The sequence below is a fragment of the Calonectris borealis genome, chromosome 6 (assembly GCF_964195595.1).
Source record: "Calonectris borealis chromosome 6, bCalBor7.hap1.2, whole genome shotgun sequence".
Classification (NCBI taxonomy): Eukaryota; Metazoa; Chordata; class Aves; order Procellariiformes; family Procellariidae; genus Calonectris; species Calonectris borealis.
In genome coordinates, this window is record NC_134317.1 from 13,724,591 (window position 1) to 13,740,530 (window position 15,940).

Here is a 15,940-nt window from a genome sequence, read left to right on the forward strand (position 1 = left end):
TTGCTATTAACTCAATTGTGTACTGAGGGAACAGCGTAGCACTGTTACTGATGACTATGAAATACCAGCTTTATTTTAATAAATATTTATATTAACTTCTAGCCGTCCATTGTCTGCCAAAAGAAGTCCTACTGGAAGTACTACATCTAGAGGTGAGAACAGGAGCTGAAAAAGGCGCTCAGGTGTTGCTGAGGAAGTGTGATGAATTAAAATGAGAATTTCAGACGCTATAATATGCAAAGAACAACTTTGATCACTATTTACGGCTCCTTAAAATGGCAACTTACTATGTAAAATTTTTAATTAGTTTTGGGCTGCACACCACATTCTGTGCATCAACTGCTGATATAATGATGCTTTTGAAAGTTAATAAATCTGTTACTGCTTGCACCTGTAGGGAAGGCTAAAAAGCCTTGAAAATTGTAGCCAAGGTATGTTTAGCTGTGCAGTAGCTAGAATAAACTACTGCTGATGCTAAGACATACAGCTACATAGTGTAATGGTGCATTCAGCTTTACAATTTTCTGTCATTTATTTTCTGTGGTTTCAGCACTTACTGGAGGTATTGTCTGCACACAAGTCCTACAGTGTTAAATTCCATCTTGTTGATAATCTGTTTTTACTATTAGATGGAATAATTGGGTGCAGCTTTTCTGTCCTACGTAAATGCATACAATAATCTAAATAATAAATTTTAATACAGAATATAACAGACAAAACTTTCTTGGTAGAAGATAAGCTGCCTTCTACACCTGACCAAGATTGGGTTCTGGCTGGTTTGTGTATAGACTACACCCTACTGAGACCTTTGATTCAAGGAGATATTGGTGTGGAACCTACTTGACTGTGCACACAAATGCATGTTTGCTTGCAGCTGAATAGACAAGCTTCATGCTTAAGAGGGTAAGCATCAACAAGTGATGGGAACAGCAGTCCTCATGAGAAGATGAAGTGTTGGGAAGGAAGTTAGTAGAACCTGGACTGAAGGACCTGCAGGTCTGTTTTGGCCAGCTACTCACAGGCTGGTGATGGGTACTGTGGTTGAACTTTCCCATCTAGGTTCTGTTAGAAATTTCTTTATTACTGGCCTGGCAGCCTTTTTGACCTCAGCATGTAGGGTAGTGTCTGATAAAGTTCTTAGAGGTAGCATCAGGTCAGCATTGAAATATCTTTGCAGGCAGTGTGGGGAAGCCCACATTGCCCTGATAAAGCATTCTTAGTTGAAGTATTTCAGTGCCAGCAGGGAGCGTTAAAAATAGTACATTAAACTGCTTGTCAGGCTCTTTGAAGCACACAGCTCAAAAAATTAATCTTCTTTATTCTGGATCTCCCACTCCCACCTGCAGCATCTACAGTAAGTACAAAATCTGTGTCAACACCAGGATCTCTGCAGCGATCCCGCAGTGACGTCGATGTGAATGCAGCAGCTAGTGCCAAGTCAAAAGTGACGTCTTCTGGAGCATCCACCCCCTTCAGTTCTGCTGCAGCCTTACCCCCAGGCTCATACGCATCACTAGGTAAATCTACATGTTCTTCTACTCTTGCAGTTAGCTTTCCTTATTAGAGAAAGTGCCTCATAATTTTATTTTAATATTAAACTCTAAGTAGAAGAACATATCTCTGAGATAGTTACCAGCTCTCCAGGATCAGTGTGCAATCTCTTGCCCGTTGGGATTAAGGAAAAAATTTGCAACAGAACTGACTTGAAGCAACTTCTTAGGTTTTGAATTGTTTAGTAGTCTGCGTCTCACTCTTCTTTCTGGGGAAAAGCAGATCTTATTCCGATTCTGGGACGTTGTTGAGGAAAATTACTGCACGTTTCCTTTTGACATTTCCCCCTGTCTCTTCCCCTTCTCTTCCTTCCCTCCTTTCCTGAAACCGGTTTTCCATTAATTGTTTTATGCTTTGAATAGTACATCTTAGTTGAGTTTGATCACTTTCTGTTTTACAAAAGAGAAAGATACAGAAGTAAAGAGAAGTCTGCCTTCCCGTTTCACCACACAGGATATAAGTAACTGTTCCTTATGCTGACTCTTTTTGGATTATAGCCACATATCACATTTTTCTGTCAAAGCATCCTATATCACTTTCAGGTGCCCCAGGGTTTCTTACAACAAAGTTTGCATTTGATCTTTCTCTCCTGGAGATGCCGTTGAAGGAGGCATGGAGGAGGAAATGCAAGGCAGTGATTGACACCATATTTGCAGAGCTTCAACTCCGTTATGAGCTGAGCTGATCATCTGAGCTAGTTTCTCATTCTGCTGGTTTCATGCTAATCTAATTCCAGACTTTTCATCGATTTACCTTTACAAGAGGAAGAAAAATCAGAATTCGGTGATCTTGATTTAAGCTGTGCAGATTGTCTTCACTGAGTCAGTTGAAAAGGTGCTTCTCCTTACTGTGAGGGAATTGGTCTTCAGTCTGATAAAATAGGGTTGGTGAATTATATAGGGATGGTTTCTATAGATTCCTTTTGTAGACAGGGTTCTTTCATATCTGAAACACTTTACCTTGGCTTAAATGAGTTGGTTGTATTTGGTTCAGAAGTTGAATTCTTATTCTGATTTAAATTGTTCATACTTGGTTCGAGATTTAGATACATTGCAGAGAAAATGTAACACAGAACATGAAGTTGATCGCATAATAGCGTGCTTTCGAGCTTACAGATGCAACCATTTTCAGTCACGCTGCATGCTGGCTTCAGTGGCAAAACTGCTTTCAAACAATCCTATGTCACGAGGAAGAACGGAAGAGGGGGGGAAGTATCTACTGAAGTTGGCTTTGTCCTTGAAGCCGGGAGACTGAATGCAGTGTTAGTCTTGCTCTTAAAACAGACTGTAGGAGAAAAGCAGCAAATGCATTTGAAGGGATGCAAACATGGCTGCTCCTAAAGGAGCCTGCTTCCTTTTGAGCTAATAGGGACATTTGTCACCTGCAAATTCCTATGAGAGAAATGGTGAGACAAACAAAGAAAATGGAGTTTGGCAAAGGTTTGTTGTTGCAGGAGGGAAAACCTGCAAGCGTGTTCTTCAGATACATCAAGCTTTGATTTGCTGCTCAAACTTTTTCCATTTCTTTAATTGTGTTAATTTTTTTTGCATATTTCTATAGCTAATATATAGTGCCCACTTCTGTTGATGTTACTAATTTTCCCTATTAACCTCTCCTTATTTTTTTTAATTTGCTTAAAGATGGTACTACCACTAAAACCGAGGGTAAGCAGTCTCTCTGTGTAACTGAGGTGTGTCTACAGTCGTACCACCCTACCTGGTCTCTGTTCTCAAAGTGTTACCTGGTTCTCATCCATGTTCACTGGTGACCTGCATGAAGTGTTGCATGGTTGTCCTGCTCATTTTGATGCCATGGGGTGTTCTTCACTTTCTCTTCAAGCTCCTCCCCACTAATAGGCACTAGTCTGCTTTTGTGACTTGACTTCTAATCAAAAAGCTGTGGGTCTCAGTATTTAAAGCACTGCTTTTGGTTGAAGGTGACCTGCGCACAGAGAAAAAAAACAAAACCAAAAAAAAAAACCCCCCAAAAACCAACACAGGGCTTGTGTTTTCTTGCTCCACAATGTGTAAAGGTTTGCTGTGTTTTTCCATCCAAAGCTCAGGTCGCAACTGCCAAATGCTTTCGGGAAGAGACTGGGCAGCGAGAGAATTGAATGAGATGATCACATGGCAGAAAAATGAGGACAGTAAACAATGATCTCTAGGGAAGGAATATTTAGTCAACCTCTTTAAACCTGAGCTCTCTCTCTTTGTTGTTAAGTGTCTGAGTGAGATGGCTTACATCTAAGACAGTTGCAGGAAAGGCTTTTTTTCCAAGAATACTGAGCCTGCTAGTTTGGGAGGGCTCCCAGTCTGGTTCTCTGGCTCGTTATCAAAGCTTGTTCTTTATTTCTCTCAAGCAAAAAAGATCATTGGGAAATCACTTTTTCTGAGGTAGACAGGGATTGAAAACAAGAATGCCTTCTACACATAATTAAGACACCACACCCCCCAACAAACCCATTTTGTCCCGATGCAAGTCTCTTTTCAAGGGATCTGTTACTGTCTTGTGGGACTGTGCTCGTATTCTTGATGGCTGCTTGTATTTGGATGTGGTGTTCTCAGAATTGCCACTGTGCCGTTGTGTGGTTTTTTCCTTACTATTATTGATGATTGATTTATTATTTAGAGGGAAAGGTCTCTACCGCTTTCGGAACTGGCACTTAATCTTAGTGTTCAGAGATGAACTGGCTTTGCATCATGGGGAAGTGTTTGTGCTTTGCGATCTGTCAGTGATAAGGAATATGAAGTTGACCTAAACACCTGCATTTCTAAATCAATGGCAAATTAGATGAAAGTTCCAGATTGTTGTAATCCTGAGCTTTTTTTTATTCATTGCTGACCCTTCTTTTTCTCTTCTTCCTTTCCCCCTGGTTCTCAAACCTTTCTATTTTTGGCCTAAATTTGAAATGTTGAAAGTTTAATGTTAATTTATGAAATACGCTATGCGGGTCTCAATCCTCTCCTAGGCTGTAATAATATTTGTGGAGGCCTGTTCCAACAGCTGTCTCCTCTGGAATACCTTTATTTTTAGTTTATTAAATGCTTTATTGTCATCATGCAGAAGGGTGGGGTTTTTTTGTTTGATTAGTTTTTATTTTTTCAATTCAGCTGCATTGGAAGCAGATTGGATTTGGTAGAAATCTGTAATAGAAACCAGCAAGTCGCTCGGGGGGGAGGATTGCGAGATGAACTTTCAGAAATGGAGCTTGCTGTCCCCCTCATGTTAAATATCAGTTCTCATCTCTTCCTTTGGCTGTAGGATTCTCTTTTTTGGGGGGAGTGAGGATCAGGAAGGATTATAACAACGTGGCACACTACAGTAAGAGCACTTGAAGGATGAGTTTAATCACCGTTTGAAACTCTTCATCTTTATTTTCCTGTGTTGAGACAGTTAAGGAAAAACCAGCCTTTGTTCAGATTCAGTGTGTCCTAGAGATGAGGGCTGAGAAGGGTTTTCTGCCAACTCTCTGATCTTGCAGAGTTTGCCAAGAACTACAGGGAAGGCAAAACTTTATATTCTTGACATAAATGTAAAAATTAAGGGGGTGGGGGAAAAGAAAAACATCCCCTTGCTCTGGAAATACCTGTATGTGCAAGAGACACTCTTTGAACATAAAGCAGAAATTCCATCCACACCCGTGCCCCTGGATTTTTTTACAGGTCACTAGTAAGTAATTTAAGAGCAAATCGCTGTGGTTTTTTAGTGTGGTTCAGCTTGACGTTAAATCTGCAGTCTGGTTCCCATCATGGCTTTCTGTAGCTGCAGTGTAAAAGTTCTGCACCTTCCCCTCAGCCGGGAGCCAGCATTGTGCGAACTTGGCAGTTCCCATCTGCTTTGCCCTCAGTTCTCCTCGGTGTTTTGTTTTTCAGCCAGACATCTCAAAACAGGAGCAAGATAGAGTGGGTTATGCCAGTGGCAAGAATACAAGTTAAGAGCCGAGTATCAGTCCTTTGGTTTTAAGTTGAAATGCTGTTGAAATGCACTTCCTTATGGAAAGGTAGCACGAGTCTATATACCACTTAAACCTGTGCAGGTCTTCTGGTGTCTCTGTGCTGTGAGGCTGTGTCTTCATGCAGTGCAGTTATGTCTTGATTGCCCAGACCCTTCATGTACGGGTATCTCGTGAACTTCATTAAGAGCTTTGCAGACAGAAAGTTTGTAAGATCTAAACCTGATCAGGACTTCACAGCTAGTCCTATGCAAGTAGCAGTTGTGCCCTAAATCCATGTTTGTTATACCTGATTAAAGGGAGACCTCAGAAAAGTTTCTGGTTGTTTTATCAAGAAACGGCTTTTCAAGGAGTATTTAAAAAAGGTGCATAATGCTGACTTTCAGTAGAGAGTTAATGGCTCAGAGCTTTTCTGTTATCTGGCTGCCTTCTTTCAAAGTGAGCATTAAGACAAGCCCTTCCGACAAGCCTTTCCCAAAAGAGGGAAGCATAAATGCTGATCCGTCCTGAAACCGGCAAGTTTAAAACAAAATCAGCAGTTTCCAGAGTCAGTGGCACAATATTTCATAGTTTTTATTATTCACCAGAGAGGAAATAAAATCTGGTTTATTATGGTTTTCAGATAGCAGACCACTCTTGAGCCTAAGTTCAGTTGTACATCTTGAGCCTCACCAAAGGCTTTGGGAGTAACACAGGTTTATGAGATCACCATTGCTGTTTTCTTCTCTGCCTTAAAGCTCTTCCTTGACCTCAAGGACAAGGAATGATTCAAAAGTTTGACTGAACATGATATCGTAAATGGAAATGCTCGGGTAGTAGTTTCTTTGTTCTCTTGATCCATCCCTTTGCAAGTGCTGACTTGATTTGCCTGTGCTTGTTGGTGTACGGCGAAGCGGTGCCACTGTTGTTCCCTCAGCCCTCTGCTTTGGAGGGAGCTCTTGTGCAAAACCCAGAGGCATCATATGCTGATGTGAAGGGTCGAGTGATTCTCGGGGGAAATTATGGTGCAGAATCAGGTCTTATACTAGTATAACGTTGGACATGTGCTAAATATGCATGGAAACCGTACCATGCTCGTTGTAAAAAGTTGTTTACAGATTTATGTGTAAAGCATGTTTTGAATTGATGTGTGCATGTCTCACAGATGTCCACATGTCATTTAGCAGTAACACAGCTAGGGGGGTCCTAGAGGCTCTTTCAGGAATGTTTTTCTCCAAGTGGGGGAAAAACCCAGTGCGGAGTAACCTAAATGCATTAATCTGATCCATGGAGAGACCATTACCATCCCAGTGCTTCCGTATATAACTTGTGTGGTTGTAGGTATCATTATTCACAGCATGGAACTGATTAAACTCAGTTGTGGAGCAGTTGTAGACCATTTCTAGACTATTTGAAAGCCATTTTTTTCAGTGTAGTGCACAGGCTGGGTCTCGCAAAGCCTATGTCTGTTCTGAGGACTGGGGATGGAGATGCTGCAGTGTCCTCCCAGAGGAGCTCAGAACAGCGCTGCCGGATGAAGCCTCTTGTAACGCAAAAACGTTATCATAGAATCTTCCTTTTCTTGTTCCTTTAAAAAAAAAAAAAACACAAACCAAAACAACTTTCCTGGGTTTAGACATATGTTAGACATTTCAAGGTTGATTCTGATCCATTGATTGTTGTAAAAACTGACAGTAACTTTAAAAAATAAAACCAAAACCCCCTAACCCCCCCCCCAAATGGTTTCTTAACACAAAGCATTTATATGGAGTCTTTCAAAATACTTTCTGTACCATCAGCAATGTGTCACATGTCAAATTTAGATCAAGGGCTTTTTTATGGAAATACTTCTATGGTTTTTGGAAACTAGTTGAGCAGTCTTTATCTGTTCCTTTGCTGTGCTGCTGTTGTCAGGATGCAGTAATGCTTTTAAGAGGAGCAGAATAATGGTTATGAAATATGAATTGCTACATTTGCAGTTTGAGCTAGATATGGAAACAAAAACCCACTTGACAGCAAAGAAGTTTTGGGAGGGGAGATGTTTGCTTGAGTTTAACAACAACAAAAACGTCTGAATAACTTACTTGATATCTTATTTACAGTGTTGCTTGAAATTAGTTTTTCTGTCTGGAGTAGAATCATAGAGATAAAGCCACACATAGTGCTATGTGCAAATAACTCTTGGATGAGAATGCAGACTCTTGTTTGCAGATGAAATCCTTAAGGGAATGTAGTAGAGATGTTTGTATTGTATAGATGAACTTCTATATATACATGCTGTACTTGGTATAATATATATTAAAAACCTTGAGATTTTCAAGCCAGACAAATACTGATTCATCTTACAGTACTGTAAAGGAAATAGGTTTTGGATATCAGAAGACTAATTGAAAAGTTGTGCAGTGTGTGAAAATCAGTTAACATGTGAAACATCCCAGGTCCCTCTCCCGTTCTTCTATCTCATACAGATTTGCCTAAAGCAATTTTGAGTTCCAGTTGGTCGGTTTTTGTTTTACAGCTAAAAACTGTACTTGGATAGGAAGAACTTAGAATCTTAACTTTTTTTTCTTGAAGAGTAGCTTTGAATCACTAATTTTGAACCATTTGTATGCTGCAAGTAAGATTAATGTATGAAAAAGTAAATACATAGTTTTTAAAGTTCAGAAAAGAAAACTTTGGAAAGTACATTAACAATTCATGCTTCAAGGAATACATACAACTGATATCAGATGGCACTTTTTCCTTGTAACTGTGTGAAGAATTTGACCTTGAATTTGAGAGGCATTTTTTTCCCCTCATGTTTTACTTTATCCCATGGACTTTAAAAAATAAAGCTCACTCCTAGGGTGAGCTGTTGCTGTGCTATCACAGTATTTGTACCATTATGTGTCATGAATTCCTAGTTTCTGCTATTCCTGTTACCGTTTGCACAATGCAAGTCCAGTGCAGTATTAGTTCAAATGCTTGTCAGCCTTTTTAGAAAGATGAGAAAACCAGTATCGGTGTTGGGACTGTACCTCCTGTGCAAGAGCAACTCTTCATCCCACGTTGTTCTCTCTGACACCCATTAGGCCAAAATCAGTGTGCAAATCTACCAGTCCAAAAGGAAGCAGAATTTTGTTCCTGGGCATTCATTCATTCAGAAACTGCTGAAGTTGGTAGGAGTCTGTCCACTGACTCTCAAGGGTTTCAAAATGGGACTGAGCTCTCTATATCTGATAATCGCATGTTAATTAAGTTTGACCCTTTGGTTCGTTTTTCCTTCTTAAAGCCCCCAAAATTGGTGTCAGAAGCTAATCTTGGTTTCTCTTTATGTATTATTTTAGGCTTTGTATTTCCTGAGGTGGGAGAGTCACTTACTACATATTGTCCTAGTTTTCCCCTTGTTCTTAGTCACCTGCTGATAAAGGGAAAAAAAAAAAAAGATTTTGTAGGTGCAGGGAGAAGGGAAAATTTTGAGGATCTTCAGAGTGGCCTGTGCATAAGAGGAGAAGACATCAGTCCCTTCTCACTCATTCTTGGCCCATACACATCACTAAACGTGTTTTCCAATACTGTCTGTTACTGTCTGTAATGCGGAATTTCAGCTTGAGTTACTCCCTAGGACTTTCTGCAATGCCAAGGCGTTCTGGAAGGATGTAAGTTAATTCCATTACTGGTCCCTAAAACTGGTCAGGTTTAACTTCTTGTCTCACTGTTTTGTACTCCTGCTGCCACCGGTGATGCCCTCCCGATGAAATGAAAGGAAGCCTTGAGGCTTCTGACCAGAGCGTGAGGTCCTTCTGCCTCCTTCCCCACTGTTGTGGTTTAACCCGGCAGGCAGCCGAACACCACACAGCCGTTCCCTTGCTCCCCCGCCCAGTGGGATGGGGGAGAGAATTGAGGGGGGGGGAAGCAAGATTTGTAGGTTGAGATAAAGACAGTTTAATAGGACAGAAAAGGAACAGAAAATAATAATAATAATGATAAAAGAATATACAAAATAAGTAATGCACAATGCAATTGCTCACTCCCTGCCGACCGATGCCCAGCCACTTCCCAAGTAGGGGTTGCCTCCCCCCGGCCAACTCCCCCAGTTTATATAGTGAGCATAACATCATATGATATGGAATATCCCTTTGGCCAGTTTGGGTCAGCTGTCCTGGCTATGCCCCCTCCCAGCTTCTTGTGCATCTCAGTTGGTAGAGCAGGAGAAGCTGAAAAGTCCTTGATGTAGTGTGAGCACTACTTAGCAACAACTAAACCATCAGTGTGTTATCAACATTCTTCTCCTACTAAATCCAAACCACAGCATTATACAAGCTACTAGGAAGAAAATTAACTCTATCCCAGCTGAAATCGGGACACCCACACACGCCTGCTTTGAAGCCTGTGGTGGGGTTTGGGGTATGCACCTTGTGGCAAGTTACATGGTGGCTCTGCTCATCTGTGTGTAGCTGCACATCTGCCAAACTTGCAAGGGATGGGAATGAGCCAGCAAAGAGCTACAGAGCTGTCTCTGGGTTGTGTATCAGGCTGACCATTTGTAAGGGGCAGGTAATGTCCTAGAGCAAAGTAGATCTGCAGCCTTGCTGGTGGGAAGAAGTTCTTAGCCAGTTTCATGACTGGACCCACGTGGACATGCTCAGAGCTTGTTTAGTTGAGCCAGTAGTTAAAAAATAGTTTATTTTCCCAGTTTTATGCTAATGATTTCTTCTACGTCTTTTTCTACAAACAATTGTTAGAATGTAGATCTCTGTGTCTTGCCTACTGAGCTATTTTAAAACTAGATGCTGATGGAGAGGTCTGAAGTACAGCTGTCTTCTAGGCTTTTTCCCCTGCAAACAAGTCTAGGCTTTCTTCGCAAAGTTAAGCATCACCTTGTCACTTTGTGTCTATCAGAAACTTGCAGACCATGTTATGAATATTTTGAGAGCTCAGAGAAGAGCAGAGCTCTCAATCCGTTCAGCCTGGGCTGCTTGCCATTGTCTTGTCCTGCATGTGTACCTTATGTGAAGGGATTTTTTTTTGGGGGGGTGGGAAGTGTATATCTCCCTGTTCATATTTCTCTGTATGCTTATGGTGGAGACAAAGCGCAGGAGATGAATATCTATAACTGGTGGGTGCAGTTGTCTAGACTCTTCTCTTGCCTTTTGTGGTTTTTTTTCCTTTTATTATTGTGCCTGAAACTTGAAGTCATCCTCTGAATGCAGGATAGCACTGGCATTAGTCCTGAGAAACAGCCTCAGATTTGGCTGAGAACTGAGTTGTTGAAAAGCGCTAATGGAGGCTTTCTTTGTGTTGCTCTTAATTATCATTTCTTTCCCATTAACTAGAGACAGATAATTGAAGCTTAGCACTGGAAAGAACATTCTGTAGGAAACAGCCCTGCCCCAGGAAGGGGATGAACTGATGACCCTGTAAGCTTTTCTAGCTCAGATTTCTGTGGCTTTTTCATGAGGAAAGGACAGAAAAAGGACCAAGAACACTTTGAGTCTTTATATCCATTCTCTGCTTAAATAAAGAGCAGACACACAGAATTATTTTTCCACAACGTTGATTGTGTTAAATGGGACTCTCCATTACAAGTAAAGTTACGCTGATCTCGGGATAAATATGAGGGATCTTTAAACAGCAGGGAAAACTCAGTGAGCCTGAAATAAAAGCATAGTCAGGCTGCGTTGACAGACTCTCGCAGGAGTGCATGCCAGCCTGCGCACGTAGAGCGGGATATAAAGCACCGAACTGCTAATTGGAAATCCCAGCGATGGAATTTGTGGGGGCATCTGTCACACCTGTCTCCAAAAGAGTGATCGCCTTGTCAGAAAGTAATAATTTGATGTAGGAAGCAGCATTTAGGAGACTGAAATTTTTGTTGTTGACCCTTTGTAAAGAAGCTGCTATAGAACAGAAGCAAAGGCTATAGAGAGGTAATATTTTTTAATTAAACCGGCTGATAGCATTACAGAAAGCAAAGAAGTTTTCCGACTCGTGGACCGTGACTGTTTCCACTCCCTGCCCTGCATCTCAGCCAGTCTAATGAAAGATGTTGCCTCTCCCTGTAAAATTTTTCTTTTGTACTCTGGTTAATTGTGTGTATAGCAACGCTGCAAGCATAGAACAGCATGTTAGACACTGCTGCTGCCTTTGGAAGAAACTTATTGACAGTCTGCTTGTCTTTGCATTCCTCCAGGTCGGATTCGTACAAGGAGACAGAGCTCTGGCAGTGCCACAAGCGTCACCTCAACGCCTGCCGATACCCGAGGCCGCAGCCGGGCTAAAGTAGTTTCCCAGTCCCAGCGTAAGAAGTGTTTTATTTCTGGGGGAGCAGAACAAATAGTTATTAATATGTTTCTCTTGAACTGTAGTAGCATCAGCTGAGGATTGGGCTCACTTCTGCTAATAACGTTTGGACATGTAACAAAAGGCATCTCCACTCAGCCACTGTGTACTTTTGCTGGCAAATAGGGCCCCAAATCTGAGTGCTTAGTTGCTGCCTTTTCTTACCAGTTGTGCAGCAGAATTTCGTGTCGCTGTGATCTGTAGGACTAAACTTGCACTGGCTCCCACTGAGACACCCTCTGTGTCTGTAGCTGACTGCTGTCCTGGGTTCTTGCCCTGCCAAGCTTCTCCTGCTTATGTGATTGTATTTCTGTATGTATAACATGTGAGCTGTCTAAAGTTAATGGGATTTGGCATCAGTTTGAAATAGGACATTACCTATTTTGTGTAGATACAGGGAAGGTGGCTCTGCTCTCTGATTCACATGACACATCTGCACTCTCTGACAAGGCATGGCTTTCTCCTAGGAGCCATACATATGGTGCTGCTGCATATTTGTCATGTGTATCTAAGGAGAATTTTGTCACTCAAACTTCAGAAGGAATTGGGGGGAGGGAGAAAGCCACCCATGTTTTGAGGACCTTCAAGCTCGTGGGTAAGAGGAGATGGGGTTTGTTGAAAGACCTGTTTGTTCTGAGGACTTGTCTTGCTTTGTACCCCTATTTAAAAGTCCTTCTCTGTTCATGCTCTCATTGCTTTGCTCTGTCATGCTGGAAGAATGGGGAAGCAGTTTATAGCATGGTGTTAGACTGGGAGAGCTGAAGAGAGAGGTATTATACTTAGGATGGGGCGACATGGAAATCTTCACATTGAGGTCATGAAGGAATTTGGGCTTTGGTATGCTGATCTAAATTGATTTCTTTAGTTTTGAACCTAAAAACTGATCCAAAGCCAGAAATGACCTTTTTTCCTAAACTTAGTTTGTTGAAAAATGATCAGACCAGATAAGTATTTAAAGAATAATTGAGTATCCAAAGGTTTCAAAGATGATGGGCTTAATTTTTTATAGAATGTCTTATGAAGCTTTAGGATGTTCACATCTGAACCTGCTCCCTTGGTCTAGTTCGCTGAATCCTGATTCCAGCCTAGCCCAACCAGATGAGATCTTTATCCTTAAGCCGAACATTGCATGAAATAACTTATGAATTCAGATATAATACAGTCACAGGACCAAATTCTCCCTGCCCACACAGTGGATAACCCTGTTGCAATTGCAGACTGGGCTGGGGTGTAATTTAGAGCAGAACTTGGGTCTCAGAGTGTTGGTTGACATTTAGCTAAGAAGCTGATCAACCTTGGGTAATTGTTAGTTGCATCTGCACGTTAACTCACTGCATTCTGCAGAGGCTTTAGGAGTGACATGTTTGTGAATAAATCTGTCTGTGTTGTGTATAGCATAAACCGCATGCTGAACGCTGTATTGTCTTGCTGTCTTTTAATCCACTTTTTGCTGTCCTTTGGTCTGCCCTCATAATCAAGGATCCAGATCAGCTAATCCTGCTGGTGGTAAGAAATGTTTTCCCTTTCTTGCTTTCTTATGTTAGTTATTTCCTTCACATTTAACTGCTAAGCTTTTAGCTTCCCTCACTCTCTCCTAACTATGAGACTTAAAAAGCATTTTCTTGAAGTTGTAAATCCAAATGTATATGGCAAGTGATTTTGCTTTCTCATAGTAATCAAACATGGTACGGGTACATTCTGCATATTGAAGCTGGCTCATTGCTGCAGCTTAAACCCCAGGTGCTAAATTCTTCTTCCAATTACTTCAGTGCAACCCTGCTGACATCAGTGAGATTGCAGCAGTGTAACTGAGAGGAGTATTGGCTTTCAGGGTGTGGATGCTGTGTATGAGACTGGCATCTGTCACAAGTGTTCTCACTTTTTTTGGGAGGGGGGGAAGCCAGCATCACATACAGTATTGGAGTATATGATTCGATTGCTTCAGAATCGTTTTGGCCAAGAAATTGCAGAGGGCAAGTAAGTTAAAATAATACATGTGTTATGGTATTGTCCATCAGTTTAGTGGAATTGCATGTCTTCTTAAATTGAGACAGAAGTCTTTAACTCTTGCTAGTAGTCATAATAGTATCTGGAACTGAAATTTTTGTGATATGTGTAGATACTTTTCAGAAACAAACAAACACGAACACTGGTTCAGAATGTGAGCTTGCCTGAGTATGTTCTTGTAACCTTTTCCAATATAGTTTTCCTGGCTGTTTTAGCAAACAAATAGAATGTCAGGAATAGTAATATCAGCAGCCAATTTTCAGTGACTTTTATATACCTGAAGTGACTTTTATATACCTTGAATGTATTACTCTCACAGTTCTTTGTGGTTACCTTTAAGCTAGCATTACTTAATTTTCAAACAACTTAGCAGAAGAAGATCCACAGAAAAAAGAAAAGATGTATTATTCAACTGGCTGAGTTAGCAAGACTATTTCAGATAGAAACATGTACTGCAACTGGAATGTAAATATGTAAATAAATCTTGGTTAGTAGACTGTCTTGCAGACAACATGGCTTAGAAGAAATGTAAACTTGCCATGGATTACTCAAACAGGCAAGGAAAAATAAAACAGGCCAACTACTCAACTTGCTAAAAATTTTCTCCAGCTGAAAAATAACTAAATAGTTTAGCTTTAACCACTCAGATCCAAGTAAGCCAGCATCTCTACGAATTTGACAGGCTCACTTGGTTTACCCTTTATTGTGCTGATCTGCTGCTGTATAGATAGTATTTTTTTTAATTTTCCTTCACTGAATTATTGCAGGAAAGTAATGCCATCACTGCAGTGTAGCATGAAGCTGCCTGAGCTACCTTGCAGCAGGTTACCTGTGCCAGAAGCCGGCTTGCTGCAGCACAGCGCTCCACACAGGCTAATTTGTGTTGCTTCGCGAGGAGGTGAAGCAGCCTGTGAATTCCATGCAGCTGCAGCAAGGCTGCTCCTGGCACCTCCACAAGCTCGCGTAAAGCCAGCTGGGGTAGTCATACACTGCTGCGTCTGCTTTGGTCTTGATCCCAACTGGGCAGTGTGGTTCATCTAGGCAGGGTTTCTGCTGTCAGTGTTTATTGTCCTTGGGCTTTCCTTAGTCTTCCTCGAAAGCCCATGGGGAACACTCCCATTAGTTTTCTGAGTGATTTGGATCAAATTTGTAGAGTGAGCTGATCCTGTTCCAGTTTTGCCATCAGAGTATTTAAAATCTTGGGGTTTTTTAATTGTCTTTTTCCTTATTTCTGGTTCTCTTCTAGCTGGTAGCCGGTCTAGTTCTCCGGGTAAGCTGTTAGGAAGCGCCTATGGTGGCCTGAGCGGTGGAACGTCCAGAGTCCAGCCAGTGCCATCATCTTCAGAGAAGCGCAGCAAGATCCCTCGGAGCCAGGGGTGCAGTCGAGAGACAAGTCCCAACAGAATAGGACTAGGTAAGAATAGTCACTGCAGTGACATGCTGACCGGCGTGCTCGAAGGAGGGACTGTCCTGTTGACTGGGAAACGGTTTACATGTTACTGTTATTCTTCTGAGTTTTTCAGGTGGCAAGTTAATGTGATTGTGGTTTGTAGGAGAGTAATTTTAATTTTCTAGGTTGAGCTATAGTTTCAAAGTAGGCCTAAAGGTGTCATGAGATGCCTTCTGTTTGAAATTCAACATGAGCGATGTTATTAGATCAGGCAGCAAAAACAGTTGTCGTGAACAACCGTCACAGCAAAAATACTTCATTTGGCATGAACGGCTTAGTCCTAAAATGAGTTGAGCAATCTTTACAGTCAGTTGGAATCAAGGGCAAAGAGCACCTTCCTGGATTATTTTAGAAATTTTGCAGCTTAAATTGTTTGCTTCTCTCATCCTCAATATCTTGAAGCCACTTTCTTATATGGCATCTTACGCTTTAATTATTCTGCTTCCGATATTCTTGTCTCAGTGACTGTTATGTAAATATTGTATAATAGTTTTTATTTTCAAATTTATCAGCAGACTCATTTTTTTAAGTCAGGTGAGTAAGCATCATTATATATAAACTTTTTTGTATCTGAATTGAGGTGAAAAGGTATTCAGTGTGCTGTCTGAACAAGTAAATACTGTTTTCTTTTTTTAAATGGAAATGTTTTCAGAAGTTTGAAGCTTATGTAGAGGAATAAC

At 41.1% G+C, this 15,940-nt stretch overlaps 1 protein-coding gene across 9 annotated transcripts in view; it reads left to right on the forward strand.

Moving 5' to 3' along the window:
* Positions 1-15,940, forward strand: part of CLASP1 (cytoplasmic linker associated protein 1) — a 189,310-nt gene that overhangs the window by 103,374 nt on the left and 69,996 nt on the right. For all 9 annotated transcript variants that reach the window (XM_075152887.1, XM_075152882.1, XM_075152883.1 and 6 more), the window contains 4 exons: positions 103-152; positions 1,347-1,517; positions 11,655-11,762; positions 15,057-15,224. In XM_075152887.1, the coding sequence (XP_075008988.1) occupies positions 103-152; positions 1,347-1,517; positions 11,655-11,762; positions 15,057-15,224 (497 nt within the window). The remainder of the gene's footprint in view (positions 1-102; positions 153-1,346; positions 1,518-11,654; positions 11,763-15,056; positions 15,225-15,940) is intronic.